General features: G+C 45.7%; 1 protein-coding gene across 5 annotated transcripts in view; it reads right to left on the bottom strand.

Moving 5' to 3' along the window:
• Nucleotides 1-216: 216 nt before the first annotated feature.
• Nucleotides 217-23,272, bottom strand: part of GRIN2B (glutamate ionotropic receptor NMDA type subunit 2B) — a 216,909-nt gene continuing 193,853 nt past the window's right edge. For 4 of the 5 annotated variants that reach the window (XM_035335522.1, XM_035335550.1, XM_035335531.1 and 1 more), the window contains exon 14: nucleotides 19,957-21,864. In XM_035335522.1, the coding sequence (XP_035191413.1) occupies nucleotides 19,957-21,864 (1,908 nt within the window). Of the gene's footprint in view, nucleotides 21,865-23,272 lie in introns of all 5 variants that reach the window. The other variant, XM_035335558.1, reaches the window with a different exon arrangement.

The raw sequence follows: 23,272 nt of genomic DNA, 5'->3' as shown, positions 1-23,272 counted from the left end.
TCTCACCAGGTAACCCCAAGACACAAGGCTCAATCTACAGCTGCTAGTGAATGCCAGGGGAAGAGCCCCTCTCAGGTCATGCTGTAGCTTAACTTAGCTCAACCCCATTTCAGATTTTTTAAACATCACAGGCACAGTGCAAAATTCCCAGGCATTCTCCAGTACGAGTGTAAAATGAACAAAGACAACAAAGAAAATGTTCTGAGTATGGGTTCAGATTTTTTTAACCCTGATATTCTGTGGTAGGTTTCTTTATTTTTGAATATAAAGTGACAGAAATAATTTGTTGTTAGAAAAGAGAAAGTATCTTTGACTATTTACAGATTTTGTACATCACAAAGGTTTTCATGTTTTTTTTGTTGATTTTTCTTCTTTTTTTTTTTTTTTTTTTTTTTCTTTTCCTCCACATCCTTTAAACAACGCTGAACTGGAAATCTCAACAGTTCACAAAAACCCTCTTCCCCAAAAAACAAACCGCAATGAGAAACAAGAGAAATCAAAGAGGGGGAAAATCAACTCCTTTCATAGTTTTCCAGGAAATCCATTTGCTTAAATATATATATTTATATATTTATATATATTATTTTTTTTCAAGTTCAAACACCAAAATTTAAGAGAGAAAGGAAAACGAAACAAAACAAAACAAGTGTCTTCCCCGCCCCCCCTCCAGAATCTGTTGATCCCTGCTTGTCCAAAATCAGAAAGAGTTATTTACAGAAAGAAGAACCGGAGGGGGGTGAGGGCATAGGGAAGAGAAGGATAAGGTGGTGACTGGTGGAGGAAGGATAGTAGGATTAGGGCCTCAGAGAGATGAGGCAAGCCTGAGTTCGACCGCGCTTTCCCTTAGGAAGACGCTACACTGGGGAAATATCCACAGTGTCCCCTTGCCCCCGTGTTCAGCGCAAGGGTGCTGCCTTTCTGGGTCCCCGTCTCAGTCCCACACCAGGTGCTTGGTGGTCATCGCTGTCCTTCTCTCTGCACCCTCCGCTGGTCATCCCCACGCCAGCCGGCTGTGCGCTGTCCTCAGCGCTCACCTCTGTCCCCAGCCAGAGGTGCTCTGGGGAGCAGAGCGGAGCACGTCGGGGTCTCCGCTGCACCCAGCTGAGCCCCCTCAGGAGGACCAGGGCCAAGGTTACAAGGCCATGACAAGCAGCAACATTTCCTGGCCCTTTCCCTCCCTACTGTTGCTGCTCACCTGTATCACTCCAAGCCTCAAGTCAGCTAAACTGCTTGTTCACAGCAGCCTGACCCCAGGGCCACAGCATTACACAAAACTCATCCTGTTGCCAGCTGTCCTTGGCATCCTCATCTTCTGTTTCATAGCTGCAGGGCATTGGCAAGTTAACAGGTGCTAAGGAAAGATTTCTCCATGGAAAAGCCACCTCTGATCCCTGTCCTTGCTTCCCTCCCCACACCATCCCAACTCCAACAGCAACCTGCTGGAAAGGTTTTGCCAGACGAGTCAAACACTACACTGCACAAAAAGAAGTTTTTGTTGCAGATGTGAACCTGCAATTTACACATGATTTGTGTGTATTATAATGTATTAATCAGGAAACACTATGTAAATGTGTGTAAATGCAAACCACAATCTTAAATCAGTTTTGCATAATACAAGTAAACAAATTAATCTCCCAATGCACTTGTAAATGTTAATAAAAACTTGACATTAACCATTAAGCTTAGATAATGTTATTGGATGAGAAAGCAGTGTTGTATGTCACATGTGCCCTTGAAGTGCAAATGAGTAAAATTTACATGTCCAAGACATGCATGTTCTTAAGAACTCAAATTGCTGCTTGCTGCAAGTCATGTAAGCTCTACTTTTCCCGTCAGCAATTTCTTTTTAAAACACTGCCTCCTCCCTGGAGAGAGTAAACCATCTGAAATTAAATGTAAGGAACCCTTGAATATTTGAAGAGTGGCAGTGAATGTGTAAGCAGGAGTATGCATAATTTAAAGGGGCACTGGCAAGACAGACCTAAAATTTTGGTGTGATGATGAGGCTGGAACTTGTACTAAGCTGAACTGTAACCTTAGGAAAACTGTTTTTATCAACCTAGCCTTTTGAAGAGGGAAGGAAGATCGGTCAACCTCTGTCCAGTTGCATATTTGTTTGCACTTCAAAGCATCCTGCACAGTTTGGAAGCAAAGCTGGAGAAGAAGCAGTCTGGGAAGTTCAGTCACTATTCAGAGACCATGCTGTCTTGGACAAACTTCATCGAGAGTTGCCTAGTTGGATGAACACTGTACATGGTGCAAAGAGGTTCTTGATGAAGCCTCGCCAATATGACAGCCTGAGGTGTTACTGCACATTGGTGGAACTGAAAAACGAAATTATTTTCTATACCATGTTTTGACGGCCTCCCTGTAAAAGCTGAGAGTTTGTAGCAGCCTGACAAAAGCAGAAGAGGGATGTGCAGGACTACCCATGAGGTGTACACTAAGATCTCGATGTGTGAGTTTCCAAGGAAGGGACATGAGTTGTGTTTTTATTTGTGGTAGAGCCTCCATGATCAGCTCAGAGAAGTCACCTCAGGGTAGCAGAAGAGGCTGATCCCATGCACAACACGTGTCCTAGAGAGTCTGTACTGCCCAGCATCTCCGTGGGTAAGGTCCATACATGCCATTACTTACTCTGCCTGTAAGAGCAGAACTAACTAGAAAAAAAAATCTGTAGCCAGTAAAACCTCTCTTTCAGCAAGACACAGATGAGGTATAGCACCCTCAAGGCTCTGCTCAATGGAAGAAGTGGAGAGAAGCTAGAAAACCAGAACACTGTCAGAATAGCAAGATTTTTCACAAAACTCACCTGAAGCAGAAGCTGATTGTTTTGGGCATGGCTTCACAAATAGCACTGTCCTCCCTTTATGACCTCCAGAGGGGTAAGAAGAAGAAGACAACATCCTGCCAGGTACTGAAGTGGTGACAGGCAAGTCTGGTGTCTGATGTGTGGCCTGCTGCTCCTGTAATGGATTACACACTCACCTCCTCACTGTTCCCCTGCCTGAGTATGAAATTCTCATTCCCTTACCATGCGAAGGGAGCTCAGTTGGGTGATGTTTACACAGTGATGCAAAGTGACTATTTCTTTCTCAAAAAAAAAAAAAAAAACAATCAACAAACAGAACACAAAAACAGGCTGAACCCCTGATTGGCCCTTCAGGCTGAGGTCCCAGCATCTAAAATCATGTCTTCCAGCACAAGTTTCCTGCACTGCTGCTAACAACATCCCAAATACATTTGTGCACTTTTGTGTACTGTTTTCTCCAAACAGCAACCATGAATGTAGTACATGAAAATGTTAGATGTCTTGCTCCTTGCTCCTTGCCCCTGCTCCTTGGCTTTACCACAGTTCATACAACAGGCCCCATTAAGTCACCTAGCTTATCAGATCTCTGGGTGCCTCAGTTATTTCCCCTATAACGTGTACACGTTTCATTTAATCTCAAGAAATTTAGATGCAAATACATGCAAGATTTCAGGACATTTGCATAATATATGTAAACCATGGCATCTGTCAATTAACTTGTAAATGCTAATATCAATGTATTTTAGTTTGGCATCAAAACTGTAAACTCTTTGAAGTAAGGACTACAGAAGTGCAAAGCATCGAAGGGACTAATCTTGTTTGAAAGCAGCACCTAAATGTTTTTGATCAAATTTATGTCAAGGTTTCACCTTCCTGGCAAAGCATCTCACTTGACTTGGTACTTGCCACATTAATGACTGATTCCTACACCGTCCAATTCTGCAGAAACACTGCTGTTGTTAGGAACAATGGAGTCATTTTGAGCAACACAAAATTAGCTCTGAAGCCACCGGGCACTGTTTGCATGCAACATGCATCCCCTTTCTGATGAAATCCCAGCCAGTGTGCTACCCACTTCCAGCTGTCGAGGAGGGAGCTCCCGCACCCTCTGAGAGTTGGTGGTTGAGATTATTACCACAGTTCTGTAGGCTTAGGAGAGCTGTTAAACTACCTGACTGTTGAATACTGCAGTTCCTTTATAATGGAATTTTTTTGAAAGGATAAACATTCTTAAATTTTGTAGTGGAAATTTTAGCAAGCATCTGAACAACTAAGCACTATTGGCTTTCAATGAAATGGGGTTTATTTCAATGTCTCAAATGCTTCTAAAAACCCTTCTCTACTTGCTGAAAATATGGCACAAGCATTAGCTAGTGATTTCTTCTCTGCACTCAGTGCTGCTGGGCCCTATGCATCCCCCCATCTAATCAGGGGGTGTAGTCAGCATGCCATGCAAGCCATGCATGCACTACGTGTTTAAGACTCTGGACTTGCAGCTCATCCTTCAAGGTCAAGGAGGCAGAGAAAATGCCCCTGCCCTTTTCAGCAGAAGCTAGGCTTTTCCTTCAGTGAAAGGCTGTAGAAAAATACTCCATGCTTATGTGTGGATACCAGCCAAAGATCTGCCTTATTCTATCCTTCTATCCCTGTAAAACAATACTCTAGTTTAGACAAAGATCAAAGATGCGATAGTCTGAATTTCAAATGAGGAAAGAACTTTCCTTTTTTTTTTTTTTTTTTTTTTTTTTTAAGGAAATTTTCTTTTTCGGCCAAGGCAAATAGACAAGAAGTAAACCAGCCTCCTCTTCTCTGCTTAAACCTAAGTCTACACAGAAATCTTGAAAGAGTGGCAAGTCATTTAACATTTCAGTGCATGTCCCCTCTGCTAATAGCACAGCAGCAACCTGCAGCCGAAGGGCGATCGCTTACCCAAAGCTTAACCTTGCAGCTGGCAGACCTTGGTCTCTCGCCTCCTCAGCGAGGATAACTAATCAGAGAGCCACAGAGACAGGTCCAAAACGTCATGCTTCTCCAATTTTAATCTAATGCCTCAGATAAGAAAGCGGCCATGAAGCTTTTACTCTCTGCATATAAAGAAGGGGAAGGTCAGCAGGGAGAGCAAACCAGGCTGTCACTGCAGCACACAGAGAGCCCTGAAGTGGCTTGGGGAGAAAGGAGAGCATCTGAATGGTTAGTCCCTAAGCAATAAGAAGCTGCAGAGCCAGCAGAAGTGGCTGGTTCATTACAACTAGCTCTCTTTAGTCCCAGAATGGAATGCTTCCACCTGTGTCTTAGCACGGCAAGGTTCAGCTGCAATAGCTGAAAAAGGAACATTTCAGCAGAGGAAACAGCCACCAGCGCCAGTGGAAGTGGATTTACCACTTGGAGAAGTCCCTACTTGTGGAAGGCCAAAAAGGAGCTCTAAGCCTGTTTATTCCAGTGAGTGAAATACATTAGCAAATACCCCATAGGTATGGGACTTGCATACTTGCAGATATCTTTTCTTTAACTACATTTCTAGGTCCCTTGTTCAAATGCAGAAAAGACACATAGAAAAGCTCTTCTCCACTGACAGAATCTTGGCTTTGTGATGGACCATGCAAATCGTCTGTGAGGGCAAACAAACCTTGCAGCACTCACATTAACAAAGACAGAGAGATATAGATATTTCAAGGAGAACATCTAGGGCTGAAGCGCTCAAAAACTCCAGACTCTTGTCCTTGCCATACGTGTGTACTGGAAGGATATTTGCCCTTCTTCTGGCCTTGTAAAATGTCTACCTCTAAAAACCTGGGAGATCTGAGCAGTGAGGTGCAGAGACAGGGTGGGTGGGCAAAGTGCAAGCTGCTCCCAGAGTGAGATCAGGGTGAAATTATCTGCTCCATCACCACTGGCACAGCCATCCCTTGGAGTCTAAGGAAAGAGATGAGCCTGCTGATACACTCTAGGGAAAGGAAGGTGAGTGAGTTCAGAGGCTGGAGTGCAAGAATGGCCCCTGGCTGAACTTCCAGCTAGCATAATACACGGTCAAAGCCCTGGTTCCAGACTCTGAAACATTATGCTTGGAAAGCCAAGTCCTCAGAGCATTTGCCAAATGTTTTGTTTTTGTTTGCTTTGTTTTATTTTTCAGCCCTATTCCCCTCCAATTCCAAGCAATTGCTTTCAAAAAGTATTCCACCCAGATGCATATTTCCAGGCCACATTTTTAATCCTAGCCACCTGTGTGGCAATGTTACCTATTTTTCTCCACTACACTCATTCTGCTGCAGACATATCCTGAAGGAAGTCCCCAAAGGTGAGATTTTCATTGTGACTTTTCCTTTCCTACTACCAGAGCCAGCCATGTGCTGTCAGGCCAGCAGCCTGGGCTCTGATGTTCAGAATGCATTTTCCATGCTGAAGCTGTGGTCCCTCAGATGCTCAGTCCCTTGCCTGGTCCACTGCCTCACATCCTCCATGGAGCACCCTGCTGCTTAGAGAAAAGAGAGTGATAGAGCACCCCTCAGACGGAGGAGACGAGAAAGCCTGGGGGTCATAGAGTCACAGTGCTGCTCTCGCCCCATACCACATTCTCTTGCTGGTGAGCACACACTGCACACTAGCACAGCATCCCACGGTGTAGAAGACTCAGACAGAAAGGACAGAGGTAACAGAGAAGGTCCCCTGGTAGCTGATGGTGAAGTGTTCTAATGATTGAGTGGAAGATGAAAGCATGATGGATGGAAAATGAAATTCGTATTCAGCTCTGATTCACACAGGCACAAGGAGTGTTTTTAAGACAGAATGGACAGAGAAACCCACCAGATTCCATGGGACAGTCCAGAAACCAGCATCTCCTATCCTCTGACAATTCAAAGGACTAATCTCTTGCTCCTTGGCAGGGTGGGATGGCTGCTACCCATCCAGTGCTCTAGCACCTAGCATCAGAGCCTCCCAGGAGGCAAAGAGCACTAGCACCCTGCTTCCTTCACGGGAGCAGACAATCTCCATCATTTCTAAAAGGGACTGGAGTGCTAAGAAAACAAACTGTTTTGTCTGGAACTGGGAGAGGCAGACTACTTCCTTTATTTTTACACTTGTATTTTGATTTTTTTTTTCTAAGGGGAATGAATGATGGTGCCAACATAGCTTGCAAAAAGACAGTACCATTTTCCCTTACTTGGGAGGAGATATGAAGAATTCCATGCTTAACTCTTGTGCTTCACAGAGCAAAATTCAGAACCTTGTTAACCCTTCCTTACTGTCTGACCTCCTTCACACTTGCCTCTGCAGTACTGCAACCTCAAATGCTCAAAAAGGACAAATCAAGCAGAAAAAGAATCATGAACACTGTTAACACTCAAAAGCAATTCATTATTATTTTTAATTTGCCTTTTGTTTTTTTGAGTCTTTTGGGTTCATTCCATTCTTATTTTCAAGACTTTCTCCACAGCAATCAGAGATAAAAATATCTTTTCATATAAAATGTGAGTTGTGATTTTTTTCTTTTTTCTTTTAACATAATCACAAATCTCCTGTAACCAAGATTGAAGAAAAACATCAAATATTGTTAAACTTGCTATAAAAGCCATAGCAGTAGCATCCCTCTCTCATATAACACTGCTTCTCTCTTTCTTTTTTCCCTCAAAAACTAAACAAAAACACCCTCTGCACAGCTTTTGTTCTTGATCATTTTATTTTGGTGGTTTTCATGCTACATAAAAATTAGTTTTTATATCAAAAATTATTCACAATATTTCCAAAATAGTTCAAGTTTTTTTTTTCCTTTTTGTGTTTTTTAAATATTTTTAATTTATTTTTATTCCTTTTTTTTACTGCAGCTAGGGTTACAAAACATCCCATTTCCTCTCGCCACCACCAATTCGCTGTCAGTTCCCTTTTACATTTGCATATGTAAAAAACAAAAGAAAATGAAAACGAAAAAGAACAAAACCTTTTTTTTTTTTTTCTTTTTCTTTTTAATCATTTACTTGAGAAATAAAAAGTCATTTGGCACTCATGTCTCTGTGGCTCTGATTTTCACCAGTGGAGAGGTTGGAGGTGGGCGTGTGTGTGTGTGTGTGCACGCGCATGCATGTGCATGTGTAAAGGGGATGAGGAGGAGGCAAAATTTAGGCAAAGATGGTCTCACAAGTGGATAGGGAAATATCTGCTGTGCACAACAGCCTGATGGGTGGCCAGTTCACCACAAGATACTAACAGCTCAAGAGAAGAGGAGGTAGCCGTGTTGGGCAGTAGAAGACTTACACTAGAGGTGAGTATTTCTTTTCCTTTTGGTTGATAGACTGAGCTGATCAAACATGCTCTCAAAAGTAAATGTACATAAGTCAGAAATCAAATACAGTTAAAGCTGACCAGTGCCAGCTTTAGAGACGCTACCTGCCCCAACCCTAGTAGACACAGCAGTCCTCCACTACGGCTCTCAGCCACTTCCACGTGCCAAAGGATGAAGGTGCTGGGCTTTCTGTTAGGTGGCATGGCATCGAGATCTGGGCAGATACACCCGCCCCACCTTTAACTCCTACTTCACGGCCTGTGAGACTTTGCTCGCCCTGAATGGCATTGTCCCAGCTGAGGGGCAGCCCTGTCCAGTTGCAGATATCTCAGAGCAGGCAATGCTGGACAGCTCTGGCCTGGGCAGGGTTATACACCTGTCTCCATGGCCTTGCTCCCACTCTGTCCTGGGAAGGCCTGTGTGGGGAGGAGGAAAAGCAGGGCAGTGAGGGGGTGGCTCGGGCCACTCCAGATCAGTCGGCCTCTTTTCTGCCTGTTTGTCCTCTTTTCCCCTCCTCCTGCCCACACATGGGTGAGTAGGAGTCTTTTCCCAGCTTACCCTCTGGCCTGAGATCAGAGACCCACAAAAGCAAGGGTTTTCCCTTAGGCACCCATGGATTTTGGGTCAACTCCCTCAGCAGCCACAAGGCCCCTGCCCAAGGAATCACCACAGAATCCACCCGAAAGGGCCTCTCTCCCTCCTCACAGGGGCAATTCCATGTGGCCTTGGGAGAGAAGGACCCAGGGGTCAGATTCCCTCCCCACTTTCTCCCCACCTTCTCCCCACCTCACAGCAGCCTTGGGGGCAATGGCCAAAGCTCACGGAAGTAATGCACATTTTTTCAGACAAAAATAGAGAAAAAGAAGAAAATGAAGGAAAAGACAGTGAGTACCAAGAAAAACAAAAGAAATAAAAAATAAAAAACAAACATCTGTGCATCAGTGTAATAGTTTGCCTTCTGTGACTCCATAGGGAAGTCACTGAAAAGCTACTTCCCAAAAGGCTGCTGCCTCTTCTATAGACCAGCCCTTGCCTCCAAATACAGATGGTGCTTTGGTCACTGGCAAAGAGACGTTTCAAGATAGCCCGGCCTTTCGGGAAAAACACATACAAAGGAAAGACCCCAAACACAGCTGAACCATACAAACAGTAACTGCACAGAACTGAGGTCTCGGAAAGTTGTATTGCTGAAAACACCTCCCTGCTCCCACTGAAAGGACTGCAGAAAACAAACAAACAGATGAAAGAAATCAACAACTAATCAACAAAGACATTATTTCTACATTAGAAAGTTTGAAAATGCAAAGCTAAAAAGAGCAGTTTGCTGCATTTCTGACCGCATGTGAGAGAGCCTGCTCCAAAGATAAGAAAAGCAACTGGACAGGCAAAGAGGCCTTCAAAGCTAACAGCTTTCTTTGCTAAGGTCCACTCTGACCGCTGTCTAGTGGGAAAGTCATTTCCTACAGCACCTCTTGAAGGCTCCAGCTTGCTAGGAGCTTTTAGGTGTATAGCATGTTGACAATAGTAATAATACATAAAACACACACATACATATACTCATACACACATATATCTTCTCTTCCATAAAACACAAGCCTGGCAGAGCACAGGATACAATGTGATGGAGAGGAAAGAGCGGTTGAACATGGTAGAAAGCAAAAAAGATGAATGTATGTGGTCTGACTGAAGGAGTCACTGGAGTCCAAAGATTATCCTGTTACATCTTATATATACATAAAAAGAAACCATCAAAGAGGCCCAGTGACATAAATACTAATGGGCTGGTTAAGCAGACTTACGATGGTGTATATGATGAGGGCACTAGTCACTAGGTGTTGCTCCTTCCTCATCTGATTAATCATGGCATCTCTTCAACAGGTCCTGATTGTCTTTTCTGGCTGCAGATAGAGGACAGCAGTGTCTTGTCCAGCAGTTTGGCCAAAGTGCTGTACTGGTTGGCACTGTAGGGCCCTCCTAACAGGTTGTTCTCTCTGATACTACCAGTGTAGAGATCTCTCTGTGAAATGAATGGGATGAAGGATGGCTGCAGAAGATTCACTCCCTCCCACCCTTCCTATTTACCATCTCCTCTGAAGAGACTGAATCCCCCCAGAACTGGTAGGGATTTGCAAGATCCCTACCCAGATCCAAGAAGCAATGGTGAGGTTCTTCTATATAATGGGCATGGGAGATCAGGCTAACACAGCTCAGCTTGTGTCTGATCCAAAAGCAAGAAAGGACAGGCTAGTGCTTGCTTGCAAGTGGAATTACAGTGCTTGCACTGCCCTGGAAAGCAGCAAAAAGACAGGCAAGGAAGCCTCTTGTTTGAGTCACAGGGCAGGATTGACCAGATGTCTCTTAAAAGACTTTACCAGTCAATTCAGGATTGTCTTCCTGCTCCACTTGCCAGTTAAGGCCTAAGTAGGTAATGAGTGTGGCACGATGGTTTGAAAATGTGGCACAGCGGATTCAGCACAGACGTGAATGAAAGCATGGAGTAAGTTTCTGGTGGTGTATTCAAACTATCTCCAGGAGAAGTCTGTGTCCCAGCCTTGTCACTGATGCAGACTGGTCCCCCAGACTCCTAATAAAGCAGCTATGCCAGGGCCTACCAGGTAAGCAAAAGCAACAACAGGGCTGCCAAGGTACCTATGGGTGCCCATCACCTGGCTTTAGCAGCATACGGCTTTAAAAACTTTTTGCTCAGCTCAAAACATGCGTACACACACCTAAGCACACATACAGGCTGTGGCATCACACATACAAATGTGCACAGGCCACATAAATATACATACAAATATGACCACCCCTTTGCCCCCCACAAATAGACACATGCAAGAAATACAGACAAGTAGCAATAGGCATGCAACATACACATGATGATCCCAAGCAGAGGGAACCCCTCAAAGCTATGTTCAAGCACGGTGAGTTCCTGGGAGATGAGTCCTGGCAAAATGTATTGCAGGAAGAGGCCCACACAAGCAAGAGAATCCAAAAAGGGCATTCTAGGCATCTAAACCCCCAGGTAGCTTTTGAGAAGCCTGAATTTCAGTTATCTGCCTGTGTTGATGGATCTGGTTCCAAGGCCTGGAAGGAAAACAGAGGGAGAAAGCACAAAGCTATCATCTTACCCCTTAGTTAATTTTTGTCTGTTCAGGGGCAGGTATATTCTTTATTCGGGTGACATGGGACTTACCAGCCACTACCCATGGATCTAGATAGAAGTCCCATGCAATAGATGTGCTCTCTCCAGACACCCTGCAGATGCTGCAGGTATGTCATGTTTATGGCACACTGAATAAGCAGCGGTAACACAGAAAGGAACCTAGTGACAGTGACAAAGGTAACTCAATGTTTTGGCCAAAAGCTAATTTATGGGATGTACTCCTAAGGAGATGGCTGACATACAGATGCACATTGTTGGGGTAGCACCAGACGGGCCAGTGGTTTCTGACTTGATTTATGTTTAGAGTTCTGCCAGGAGTCACTCAGACAGATGCACAGTCTCAAACATACGCCTCCTCCCAGACTGACGGGTATTTGCAGTTATGTGCACAGCCCACTGTGGACCGTGCTGGGACAGCCATGCCAAGGTCATAGCAAAAGTACATGAGAGGGACATCCACCCTGCTCAGTCCTCCAAGTAGAGCACCATTCCCACGTGGCTGTAGTAGTTCCTCCCACCCAGAAACCAGAGATGCATGGTGATCAAGAGTTGGCAGAACCAGCTGGGAGAAGGCTGCTGCTCTGGATAACCTCTGGGTATGCTGTCTCTCTCCATTGCTCCTTTCACTGCCCATATACTTTCACACAGTACAGTTTGAACCCTCAGAGACCATGGCACATGGCAGTACATGCACATACACAGCAAGGCTGACTGACCCTTTCTCAGACTGTGACCAGCAGACCCAAATGTCTTCACAGATGAGCAGCTGGCAGCATGCATGGCAGTCCTAGCCTGCAGAGGATGGTTGGTTGATGGCGATTCAATAAGGACCAATGCAAGTTGTCCAAAAAGGGAAGGAAGTAGGTGTCTTGGCATCTGCCTAGAGCCCCAACCTGTTTCACACTGGTTCTGTTTCTGCATATTCACCATGTCACACTCCATCACTCTCTTTCCTGGTGCTAGACCACAAACTCTAGTTATCTAGTGTCAAGTACTAGCTCATATTGACTTGCCAAACAGAAAGGGACAAAATACTACCAGACACTCATTCACTCCCAGGTTTGCAATGGCAGAACATCATGTAGGCATTTAGAAGCCCATGGTGTCTAGACAATAAAGGAAGGGAGCCCGGTGCTTCTAAAAGATAGCATACTTCTTTCCAGAAGCCTTACTTCATTGATGTAGAGTAAAAGGGAAAGACTCCACTGACCCTGATATGGGTCAATTTGGATTGGATAAAAATTGTAGCTCCCCCTGCTATAAACTTGCCAGTCAGCCATGAAGGAAGGAAAGGATATTCTCTCATTTGGCTTTCTCAGAAAAGACAATTTGTTTACTTCCTTGCACTAATTAATTTGCCAAACTGATTGTTTCTTATTTCTTCAGCAAGTAAGAGCAGAACTCCATCTCAGTGAAACTGACAGAAAAGTCAAAAATAACTACCAAATATCACCATCTAAAATCCTGGTCAGGGCTAGAATTTTCCAGGAGATGAGAAGAAGAGGCCTGGCCTTTACTCTTCTGCACAGCATTGCACAGTCCAATGAAGACAACAGAGCGACAAGACAGAAGAGCACAGTGGGCGAACAGCCGGTGTAAGTCACTCTGAGGAAAGAGGCATAGACATGAAATTGAAAAATCAACATGAGTAAAATGGGAAATAAGTAGATAGAAGGCCAGTGAGATGATGCAGTAAACTGCTGAAGAGATCAGAACACCTGAAAATGAGGTTCTGCTCAGAAGAATGAAAGAGTACCTAAAGCAGAGGAAGTAAAGTTGGTGAGACTGGCACAAAGGGTCCGAGATGGTGCCACCTCCCCTCCCACAGATATTGGAAAGGCCATGAAAAGAGGGAGATGGAAGAGTTGGTCAGGAGGAGATGAAGGCCCAGAGAGAGATCCCTGTAGTAACAAATGTAGTCTGCTGACATCCCAGAGGGAAGACAATAGGGACCAGGGAAGAGAAAGTAATCAAAGAGCAAAGCACATAGAGAAGGAAACAGCCCTGTGCCTCACACGAACAGTCCCTAGCAATCAACACTGCTTTTATTACAGGAAATTATTAACACCCTCTGCTACCCACCACCCCTAACCAATCCCAAACCTCCCCTGTTTGGGGACCCTTTCTTGGCACACACATATAACATCCAGATAAACTTTCCGAACCAGCAAAAGCAACCACTGAAACAACTTCAAACACCACAGACCAATAAAACCACAATTTAGAAGTTAACTTTCCCACCCCCCCATGCCATTATTTAATAAGGAAATACTGTACAGATATAAAATCCACCCTTTTCCCAACCTGAATATAATTGCTTGAGTTAGTTTCTGTACATATATACATATATATTTACACAATAATGCTGCAGTCAAGAAAGCAGATATGTAAAAGTCACAAAGTGAATACATAAATTAAATAACTACCAGAAGAACTTTAGGAAAGGTCACGTTGTTCCTACTTGGCAAAAACACATTGTGGGACAGAGTCATTAAGTGTACTGCAATGTACCATATATATGTGTGTTTCTGTGCGTACGAGCGCACAAGCCTCACAGCTTCCTGCTGTGCTGGGCTTGTTCACGTGTGTTTCACTTCCCCAGTATGTTTCGTATGTGTGCGCATGCCCAGAGGAACCCCTGTCCCACAGCAAGGAATTCGTCTGACCTGTTGGAGTGCATACCAGCGCTTGCTGTGAGCTTTGAATGGCAGGAGGCCAGCAGGTTAAGAGATCTGTAGCTACTAACACATTGCAGAGACCTTCCTTTACCTCAGCACCCAGGAGACTGTACCCTTGGCATCGGCAGACCTGAGTCCTGTTCTCTGAGATACAGTTTCACCGCCTTTTTTTACACAAGCAGATTGATGCTGTGTCAGTTATGTTGTCAGCAATGGCAGAAGGGAGCCAGAATTCACTCAAATGGCATGGCTAGGAGAGGAATTTGGGGATGCTGAAGATACGAATAAAGAACTCAAAGCCAATTGCTAAGTGTTTGTTGTTGTTGTTGCTGTTCAAATGGCAGACACCCAGGTCTGTCTGCAGTCAGCCCCAGGGAGGTCCAGAGAGCCTGTGATGAGGATGAAGCAATGGCATTCATATTGCCAGTGAGACAGTCAGCGCCCCAGCTTGCCTTTGAGGGGGGAGGAGGGAGGGAGACACAGGGAGTATAGGTGGGTGAATGCAGCAAGGGTCTATGGCTTGGAAATCTATTTGGCTGCAAATTGAAAATAAGCCCTTGTGGGGACGACAATCGGGTCCCACTAGTTACTATCTCGATGTGCCCTGCAGCATCCAGCAGCATGGTAGGTGTGTTCCAGGTGGACACGCCAGGTGTGTTCAGCAGCAGGGAAGCACTTATGGGAAAGAGTGGGTGTGGGGATCGTGGCTTGGAGTCTGTCCCCATTTGTTGCCAGCAATCCGGCTCCTTTCATGCACACAGCTCCCAGGGGCTCGGGTCGTGAGCCAGGCATATGCCACAGAGAGGCAGCATAATCAGACCCTACCCTCTGCCAGCTTGCGTTGAGCAGGAAGGGTGAAGTGTAATTCCTTAGAGCAGTGGCGCAAAGAGTCAGCACAAAGTCCCTTCATCAACACTCGTCATCTTTATCCCCTCCCCTTTTTCTTTTCTTTTTGGCAACCAAAAATACATGGGGAAGTGCAACCTCCCACCCTTCTCCATGGGAAGGGCTCATCAAAGGTTGCTTGACTGGAGTGGAGGATGTGTGAAAGGCCTAAGTCTGATCGTTGGCTGTGTTCCCAGGCTTGCTTCCATCTGCTGATAAGCAATGGAGGTGGGAGGATATGCCACATTTGATAGAAAGCTCTAAAGCAAAGACTTGCCTATAAAGATCCCTGAGGTATCTCTGATCACTCTAACCTGTCACCACCATCATATACATTCTCTGTCTCCCCCTCTCTTTTGCTGACAATGTTGCTGTGAGAAACAATCCTGATCTGAAGGTACAGAGGGGCTTTTTTCAAAATGGATGCTAGAGTCTTCTTGGAGTGAGGAGCTCAACATTAGCATGCATTACTGAAGAAGTCATAAGCAAAGAGGGCCAGCTTGGCAACTCTTAACTCCTCCACCAAATCCTTCAGGACAACATAAAGGAGCCTTCCTCCCCTCATGCACTGGACATCAAAATACCAATTCCCTATGGGAAAAGTTCACACTTGCATATTGCTGAGCATTTTGAACCCACTGGGGTTCTCACCTGGAGAGTTCTGACAGCGCATGCTGGATTTCAGAGGGAACAGGATGAGTTTTTGCCGAGGAGGTGGGGCTGGTGTGCTTCATTGTCTTGACAGACAACAAGTCCTGACTGTAGCTTGTCTTTCCTATTTGTGATGTGACATGGCAAGTTCTGATAGTGCCCTCACTGGAAGGCATGATGGGAGACAGAGGACTGCCACACCAGCATGTGTTGTGTTGCACTATAGTAAAAAGCTGGTGTGAATACTCCAAGAAGGTTTATGATGTGGAGATCCACGGCTGCAAGTTCTACCTGCCAGCTGCTTTCCACTGTGCATGACACATCTCTGATACTTTTGGAATATTTCCTCCATCTCCTTCAAACACATCTTCCTTCAGCTGAGTACATACACTCCAGTACCACTTCAGAAGAACATGGCTCATGAAATACCTCTCAGGGAGACATGCCTGGGGCTAGATTGAGGAGGCAAATGTCAGAAACATTGCCAAAGACACCTAATCTTTCCCAGGAGGCTGGCTGCAAATATACAGTAGAGGTCAACAAACTGTAGAGGACACAATGGTTTTTGATCATTATTCTTGTGTGCAGAAACTTTCATAAAGGGGAAATGTTCCCAGCCACTACCCCAGAAAATTCTGGCGTTTTTACAGGAGAGAGAGAGAAATGGCAAAGTAGGGGATATGGAATATTGTCAGGCTCTGGTATGAAATTCCATTCTTTTCAGGACAGGTATTAAACAGCACATGGGTGGTATTCTAGTATAGACGATACCTGCTGCTAATATTACCTGATTGATTCACTTGAATGCTTAGAATGAAAATACACCAAATCTAAAATTCTAAATATATAATCAGAGTTTAATAACATCATTGATTTATTTTCTGGATTATGAATTACACCCTCCCCCCACCCCTCCCTTCCCCTCCCCTTCACCTCTGTCCCAAAGCTTGTTGACCTTTCAGAACTAAAATAAACAAAGCAACCAGAAAAGATCACTTATAGAGAAAGAATTAACCTGATGGACACGTGGCCTAATTTGTTATGGGAGAAGGCAAAATACCAGACTCCTGTAGTTAGACCAGTGGTTCAGTCCAGAATTTCCAGTTCTTCTTTTCTGGTTGCCCTAGAGCATTCATTTGAGTGGTTTGTGGCACAGTTAATATTTGCAGAGCACTCCCAGTGTTAACAGTGCTACACAGTATCAACACTAGATAATGATTTTGGCAAACTATCATTTGCCAATCAGTGGAACAAGGGACAGACCAGTTTGGAGAAAATACGAACCAACTTTCACCCCAGAACACAAAAATCAGAACCTTTGAGAAGAGATTTGAAAAAAGTTCCGTTAACTTCTTTTTGGTTTGTTTTCGGCTTAATTTCCCTGCAGAGCCACCCTCCAGGTTTCCTTGTTCCAGGTGGGGAGGGATGTAAAGTACTGAAATAACCACCAATGAGATTAGCTGCCCTTGCCAGCTGTCAAGCTCCCCCCCAAGCCCTTAGGAAATACCAGAAATTCTCACAAGCTTTCCCAGGTCCAAGATTTCTAAACCAAAGTAGCATTGGAGAAGTCTCTTAATGTCAAGTGATGGTCCAACCTGAGCGGCCAACTTGATGGTTCACCCCACCACTATCAAGACAGCGTAGTGCCTTGAGGCCCAAACTCCACAGAGAGATGCTGGTACAGAGAGTTTATATGCAAAAAGGAATTGGGGGTGTTCCCATCAAAACATGAAACCCTGCTGGCAAGGCTTGAAGTGACGTTCCGGCGTCTTCCATTCATGAAGATAAGGTGACTGGGCGATACGGGGGGCCTTGGGGAACACAATACACACAGGATTTTCCTCTCTCTCGCTCTCTCTCGCTCTCTCTCTCTCCCTCATTCATACGGCCTCGACCCGCGTAAACCGCTTCCAAAAACGCAGCCTGAAAAGTTGTAGAAAACAAACAGAACGGAAACAAACTCCCCTCCCTCCCACCCCACGACCTGAATATTCACGAGAAGAGAAACACCAATTTATACAAAAACGCAATAAAAAAGAAATATTTACAAATGAAAGGAACGCCTTCTTGGTGGCCGCTGTCAGAGGCATCTGACAAGCTGCCGTGTGTTCTGGATTGCAGATCGCTCTGGTAATTTGTTTGGTTTCCTTTTTTTTTTTTTTTTTTTTTTCTCCTTTTTGTCCTTATAATGAGAGAAGAGGGAAAGAATAAGAAGTTCCCATACCCCAAAGATTAAGGGGTGGCATTACAAAGACTCTCCCCCTCTTCCCTCTTCAATTTCCTCAGTGAAATCTAAGAAAATGTTCCCCTCACCAATCCTACCCACCCTCTCCTCACACTCTCCGACTTTACAGGCAAATCCCACCCTCCCCCCACCCCAGCTTTAAAAAATAAATAAAATAAATAGGTAAATAAATAAAAGGCCTTCTGTTGGCTTAAAAAGAGAAAGATAAAATCAACCAGGGTGCGGTGACAAATGCGAGAGGTGGCTTTCAGCTCCAAGAAATGTAGCTCATAAAGGGGCTGCCATCTCCATTCAGAGTCAGTCCCCTGGAATGTCCCCATGGCCTTAGCACAGGGCTCTCTTGACCCTCCCCCTGGTGAGCCATGGCAATTGTGACATTGGGACAGACCCAGGAGAAACAGGAGGGACTTTGCCACATCTCTTGGGATGGGACAGGTTGGCCCATGCCCCCACCTCAGGAAAAAGAAGACATATGAAGGGGGAGTTCAACTTGTCACTCCTACCATTGCTCCCTTTCCTTTAGTTTAACTTGCATCTAAAATGATACAATGGAAAGAAAAAATCACTCTTATCGATACTAGGTGCACCAGGAAAGCTGTCACTACAACTGCAGGGATGGGAAACCCTAGGCTATTCCAGCTTTGCACTTGTGCTAGTATCTCTCTCGCACACAGAGGCACACGTACATGTACACACACATCTCAGCCTTGCACGTCTTGTCTTCAGCCCTCAGCACAAGTTTCTGTGCTCTCTGGCATTTATTCAAGCACACCCCTTGCCAGGAAGACAAGCCATGTACTTCCTTTGTACATTCAATAGTAAATATACATATGTATTTCCCATGGGTGTGCACACCCTCTTCCCACTTCCACATGTCCAAGGAGGCATCAAAACAGTCCACCAGCACCACCGCCACCACATGCACCCTTTCATGGTGTTTTTTTTTCTCTCTCCAGCACCATGCCAGCGTTGGCAGAGGGCACCCTGTTCCTTTTGTTCCATCCTGCTGGCCAAGGGTAGGGAGGGCAGAAGGATGAAAACCTTTCTTGTCCTGCTCTCCTTGCTGAAAGGACATGCCAAAACAAGGTTGGTGTCCCCTGAAGTGACAGTGACAAAACTCCCCACCTTTCCCTACTCTTTAGCTCTGTTCCACTGTTTGTTATCCGGACACCTTATAGGATTGTGGGTTTATTTTGCTTTCTCCACAGACATTTCAAGTATAAGATTATTGTATATACTCGCGTATAGGCTAACCCATGTGATATATTGCTCCCACCCTTGAAATAAGCCACAACTAGTGAGCAATTCATAGCTAACAACCCAGCTTTGCACTCCTTTCTCCAAACTCCTTTCATTTCAGTGCAAACCTGAATCCTCTGTCAAAGCTCCCAGAAGCCTCCCTGACTCCAGGGTTGCTTTTCCAGACTCAGACCCCACTTCCTTTCCAACTGTCCCAATGGTCTGTCACAGATTCAGTGGCTGTAATAGCCATAGTGAAACCACTAACCAGACCTGCAGACAAATCTCTCCCTCCCCCCACACCCCCAGCAAACAATTCAAAATTTTAGAGTAAAATTTCTCAGCATATACGCAAATATATATATATATATATTTCAGCCCTAAACCCCCATAGTCTTCACAAAATAATGTAACGAGAACCTCAGTATACCTAACATATAAGTGCATCATCAAGTTAATCATGTTTTTCCCCCTTCACTTTCTCCACGTCTTCAAACATTACTCTTTTCTAGGCAGTTTTAGGAAGAGTTGCCTGAGCAAGCATATGTTTCTGCATGTCCATTACACTGCTTCTGCTGTCTCCTCCTGCCACACACATTTGTGCGTGCACATGCCTTTCTCTGCTGGGAGCCAGCATAAGTGAAATACTAGAGTCACTGCTGCTCCCCCTCGCCCCACCCCTTCCCTGTCTTTTTCTCCCCCTCCTGAAATCACGAGCGAGGATATCCAACTCCGATGTCACTGTAAAGTGCAATGGCCAGGAATGGAGGAGAATGGGAGGAGCGAGAACATGGAAAAAGAGATAAAAGGGGAGGGGTGGGAAAGAGGAGGAGGAAGAGGGGAAACCAAAGAGGTGGCACTTGTCACCAGTGCTGCACTACTCAGAACTCCAGTATCCCACAAACTAAGGACGACCAGGGAGAGTAGCCAATGGGAGTTATCCCACCCCACCCTCCCATGCTCCACATCCACCCCCAGTCCCTCCCCGCGCTCTTCCCCTCTCACTCAAACGTCAGACTCAATACTGGAGAGTTTCTCATAAACATGCCCGTTGCTGGAGCCATTGAAAGCCCTGGGGTTTTTGTTGTTAGGCACACAGGGGTTGGACTGGTTCCCTATACAGATGTCCTTCTGGAAACGGGCTGGCACAGCCCCATGAAGGGCTGAGACCACCGGCTTGTTGGTGGTGACGATGGCTCGGAAGTCTGGCCTGGCTTTGGGCCCTCCTGCCACCACAGGCTGCCTGAAGAAATAAGATTTGCTGCCGTGGAGCAAGCATTGGTCATCCCCAAAAGTGGGGATGAAAGGGTTTTGGGTGACCCGGTCAGGGTAGAGCGACTTGCTGAGCATGTATCCCCCGCTGCTGCCGGGGTTGTTGTGGTGGTGGTAGCTGGTGGCGGGCACTGAGGACTTGTTGTTGGCAAAGGTGGTCTCACTGGCTGGCATCTCAAACATGTGGGCGTAGGGGCTCCCCTCCAAAAAGCGGCCCTTGTCCTTGAGGCTGACGCTGCGAGGGGCCAGGGCTGAGTCATCCTTCTGCAGGTCCACAAAGGTGTCGTAGGAGTGCTGTCGGCGGAGCTTGTTGCGGTTCTTCTTCTGCACCTTGGAGGCAGAATTGGAAGGGCTCTGAGGATATTTGGAGGAGGAGGTGGCACTGGTGGCCACGGGCACAGGGGCAGGTGGCTGGTCCAGCTCTTGGAGTGAGTTGTCCTCACTGATGTCATACAGGTTGCCCGCTTTCTTGCAGGCCTCACACCGGATGCAAGCCTGGCGGGTGGAGTTCTGCCCCACCACTGATGGTGTGTAGTTGTGCACCTTAGAAGGGCAACCACGGCAGAAATTAGTCCCAGGCCGGTCCTCCCAGTCTAGGTTGGTCAGGTTCTTCTCCCACGGTGCTGGGACCCCACTTACAACACCATGCTTGTGCTCATTGCTTCCGCCAAACTCACCCGAGCCATGCTTATGGTGGGCCCTGTTTGTGCAGGATCCACCCCCCCCTCCTCCTGTGTCACGCTTAAACTCATCTCCCCGCTCTTTGTAGATATCCGTCAGGTCCACGTGTTCCCAGTGCGGTGAATTTTCCTTGGCTCGAAACTGATCCAGGTAGAAGTCCCGTAGCCCTTCCTTGTCCCTGAAGTAGCGCTTGTGGTCAGGCGAGCGGGGTGGACGCCGGCGGTAGGCCAACTCTATCTCATCAAACTCCCGCCGGGACTTGGCAGAGGCTGGACGTTTCTTCAGACTGTCCTTGTACTGCTGCTTCCGCCGCTTTGCTGCGTTGCCTTCGATGTTGCCATAGGTGACTGTGTGAGTGGAAATGTCAGAGACATCTGAGCGGATCAGGTCATCGTGGGCTCCGCTGCCCCCGTAGCGGTCACTCTTGAAGGAGAACTTGCCATAGAGGTCACCCAGCTGGCTGTGCTTGGCAGGGGGTAACCCCAGGTCCAATGGCTTCTTCCCAATGGACCGCGACTGGGCATTGAAGGGTGGGTTGTCACAGTCATAGAGCCCATCGATGGAGCTGGTGCTTCCAATGCTATGGGGGCGGTGGTGGTGATGGTAGTGGTCCTGATATACGTTGCTGTCCTTCAGCTGGAGGTTGCCAAAGGTCCTCTCTACCTCACTAATATAGTCACTAAAGAGATTCTCCTCACAGGGGGGGTTGTTGTAGGACTTGCAGTCTGAGTGTGTGAAGCTGCGGCGGTGCTCAGAGATATCGTAAACCGATGACTCACGGCGGATAAAGTCCAGGGCACTCTGAGGTGAGCCATTGACCCCTGACAGGTTGGCCATGTTCTTGGCTGTCCGAAGCAGGCGGAGGATGTTGGAATGGGTGTTGTTCATAGTTGCCGTGGGGGAGTTCATTGCTGACTGGCGTTCCTCAATGGCCACACCATGGATGCAGCTGTAGATACCCTGAAATGAGAGAAAGCATGAAGGTGAGTGGTCCTGCTACGAATACACAAAAGGGGTTGTGGGCTCGGAAGCACCCTGTGCACATACAGCACATTTCTGTAGCGTACACCTGTTAGCCTTTCATCATGAAGCACACTCAAATAAAATGAAGCTAGATCAGTTCCACCAGCCCTAGCTGCTCTGCCTCTCTTTGTTGCCCCTACATTTTTTTCCTTTTCCTCCATTTATCTTCCTCTCTTTTGCTTCATGTCATATCTGTAGGATGCAGCAATAACTGCTAGCATCTGTAAGAGGCACTCCAATTTAGTAGGTGAAACACAGAACTGCAAATGGGGAAAAATAATATCCTTGGGAATGAAAGCATCTAGACAAGGGATTCTGTGTAGACAAGAGGAAGAAGGTCTATTTTGCCCCTTGAAATTCATCTGGGCATCAGTGAATCAACAAGACAGGAGCTATCTTAAAAAGGAAACAGCTTTTTGTCATAAACTTAGCTACATTAATCACCAGTACAGATTAGAAAAGGAAACAGAGAAAGAGCAGGACTGCTGAACAGGTATTTGGTTCTTTTGCATCTGGTTGAGCAAGGTACAATAGAATTTTTAATTGCATTCTATTAAATTTAACGGTGATAACAGCCTCCAGATTGACATCCCTGAAAATGAAAGTTCTCGATTAAACCTTAAATCAGACAGCAGAAGTGCCTGATTCCTCCACCTTCCCCACTAGTTCACTTCATCCAAAAGATCACTTCATCTGTGACAGACAGTTTGCAAGGACTACCCCAAGGAGCAGAAGGAAAGGGGCTCATTTGTTACCTGGCCTACCAAACAGAGCCTGCTGATTAATGTCAATTGTGAAATGGACACCACCACATCATGTTACCATGGTTTCTCAGCAGCTGGAAGATGATTAATGCTTTTTGGACTTTTCACCAACCTGGGCCAAGTCTAACAGATAACCACAGAATGAAAGGATCTGTATTCAGCTAAGGATCACCAGGCACAGTCCCACGTCTCATTTCCAGACTAAAACAGGTTAAAAACTAATGGTATAGAAGAGAGATGTGTCCCTGCATACAAAAGGCTTGTCATTTCTCCTAAGCAGTATGTTATGCAGCAATTATATACTCCTAGTACAATCAAAGTAAATTCTGCTACAACAGATACCGAGGTCAAACATGCCAAGACTTGACCTCACTTCAGAGTGGATCAAGAGAACAGACCAGTGACAGAAAGAAGAAAAATAAGGGATGCTGCTACCAACAATAATTGGAGGAAGATGACTCAGAAATTACTAGAATCTGCTTTAAATGTAAATAGTATCCCCTATGGCAGATTTGCATAGAGCAATTGCTAAGTTTATGTGGTCATCCTAACTAGAGTTATTTTTGCATAGTTTAGCGCAT

The sequence above is a fragment of the Oxyura jamaicensis genome, chromosome 1 (genome assembly GCF_011077185.1).
Source record: "Oxyura jamaicensis isolate SHBP4307 breed ruddy duck chromosome 1, BPBGC_Ojam_1.0, whole genome shotgun sequence".
NCBI classification, from domain to species: domain Eukaryota; kingdom Metazoa; phylum Chordata; class Aves; order Anseriformes; family Anatidae; genus Oxyura; species Oxyura jamaicensis.
The sequence above is the reverse complement of the archived record's forward strand: the minus strand, read 5'-3'. Positions and strand labels throughout refer to the sequence as shown.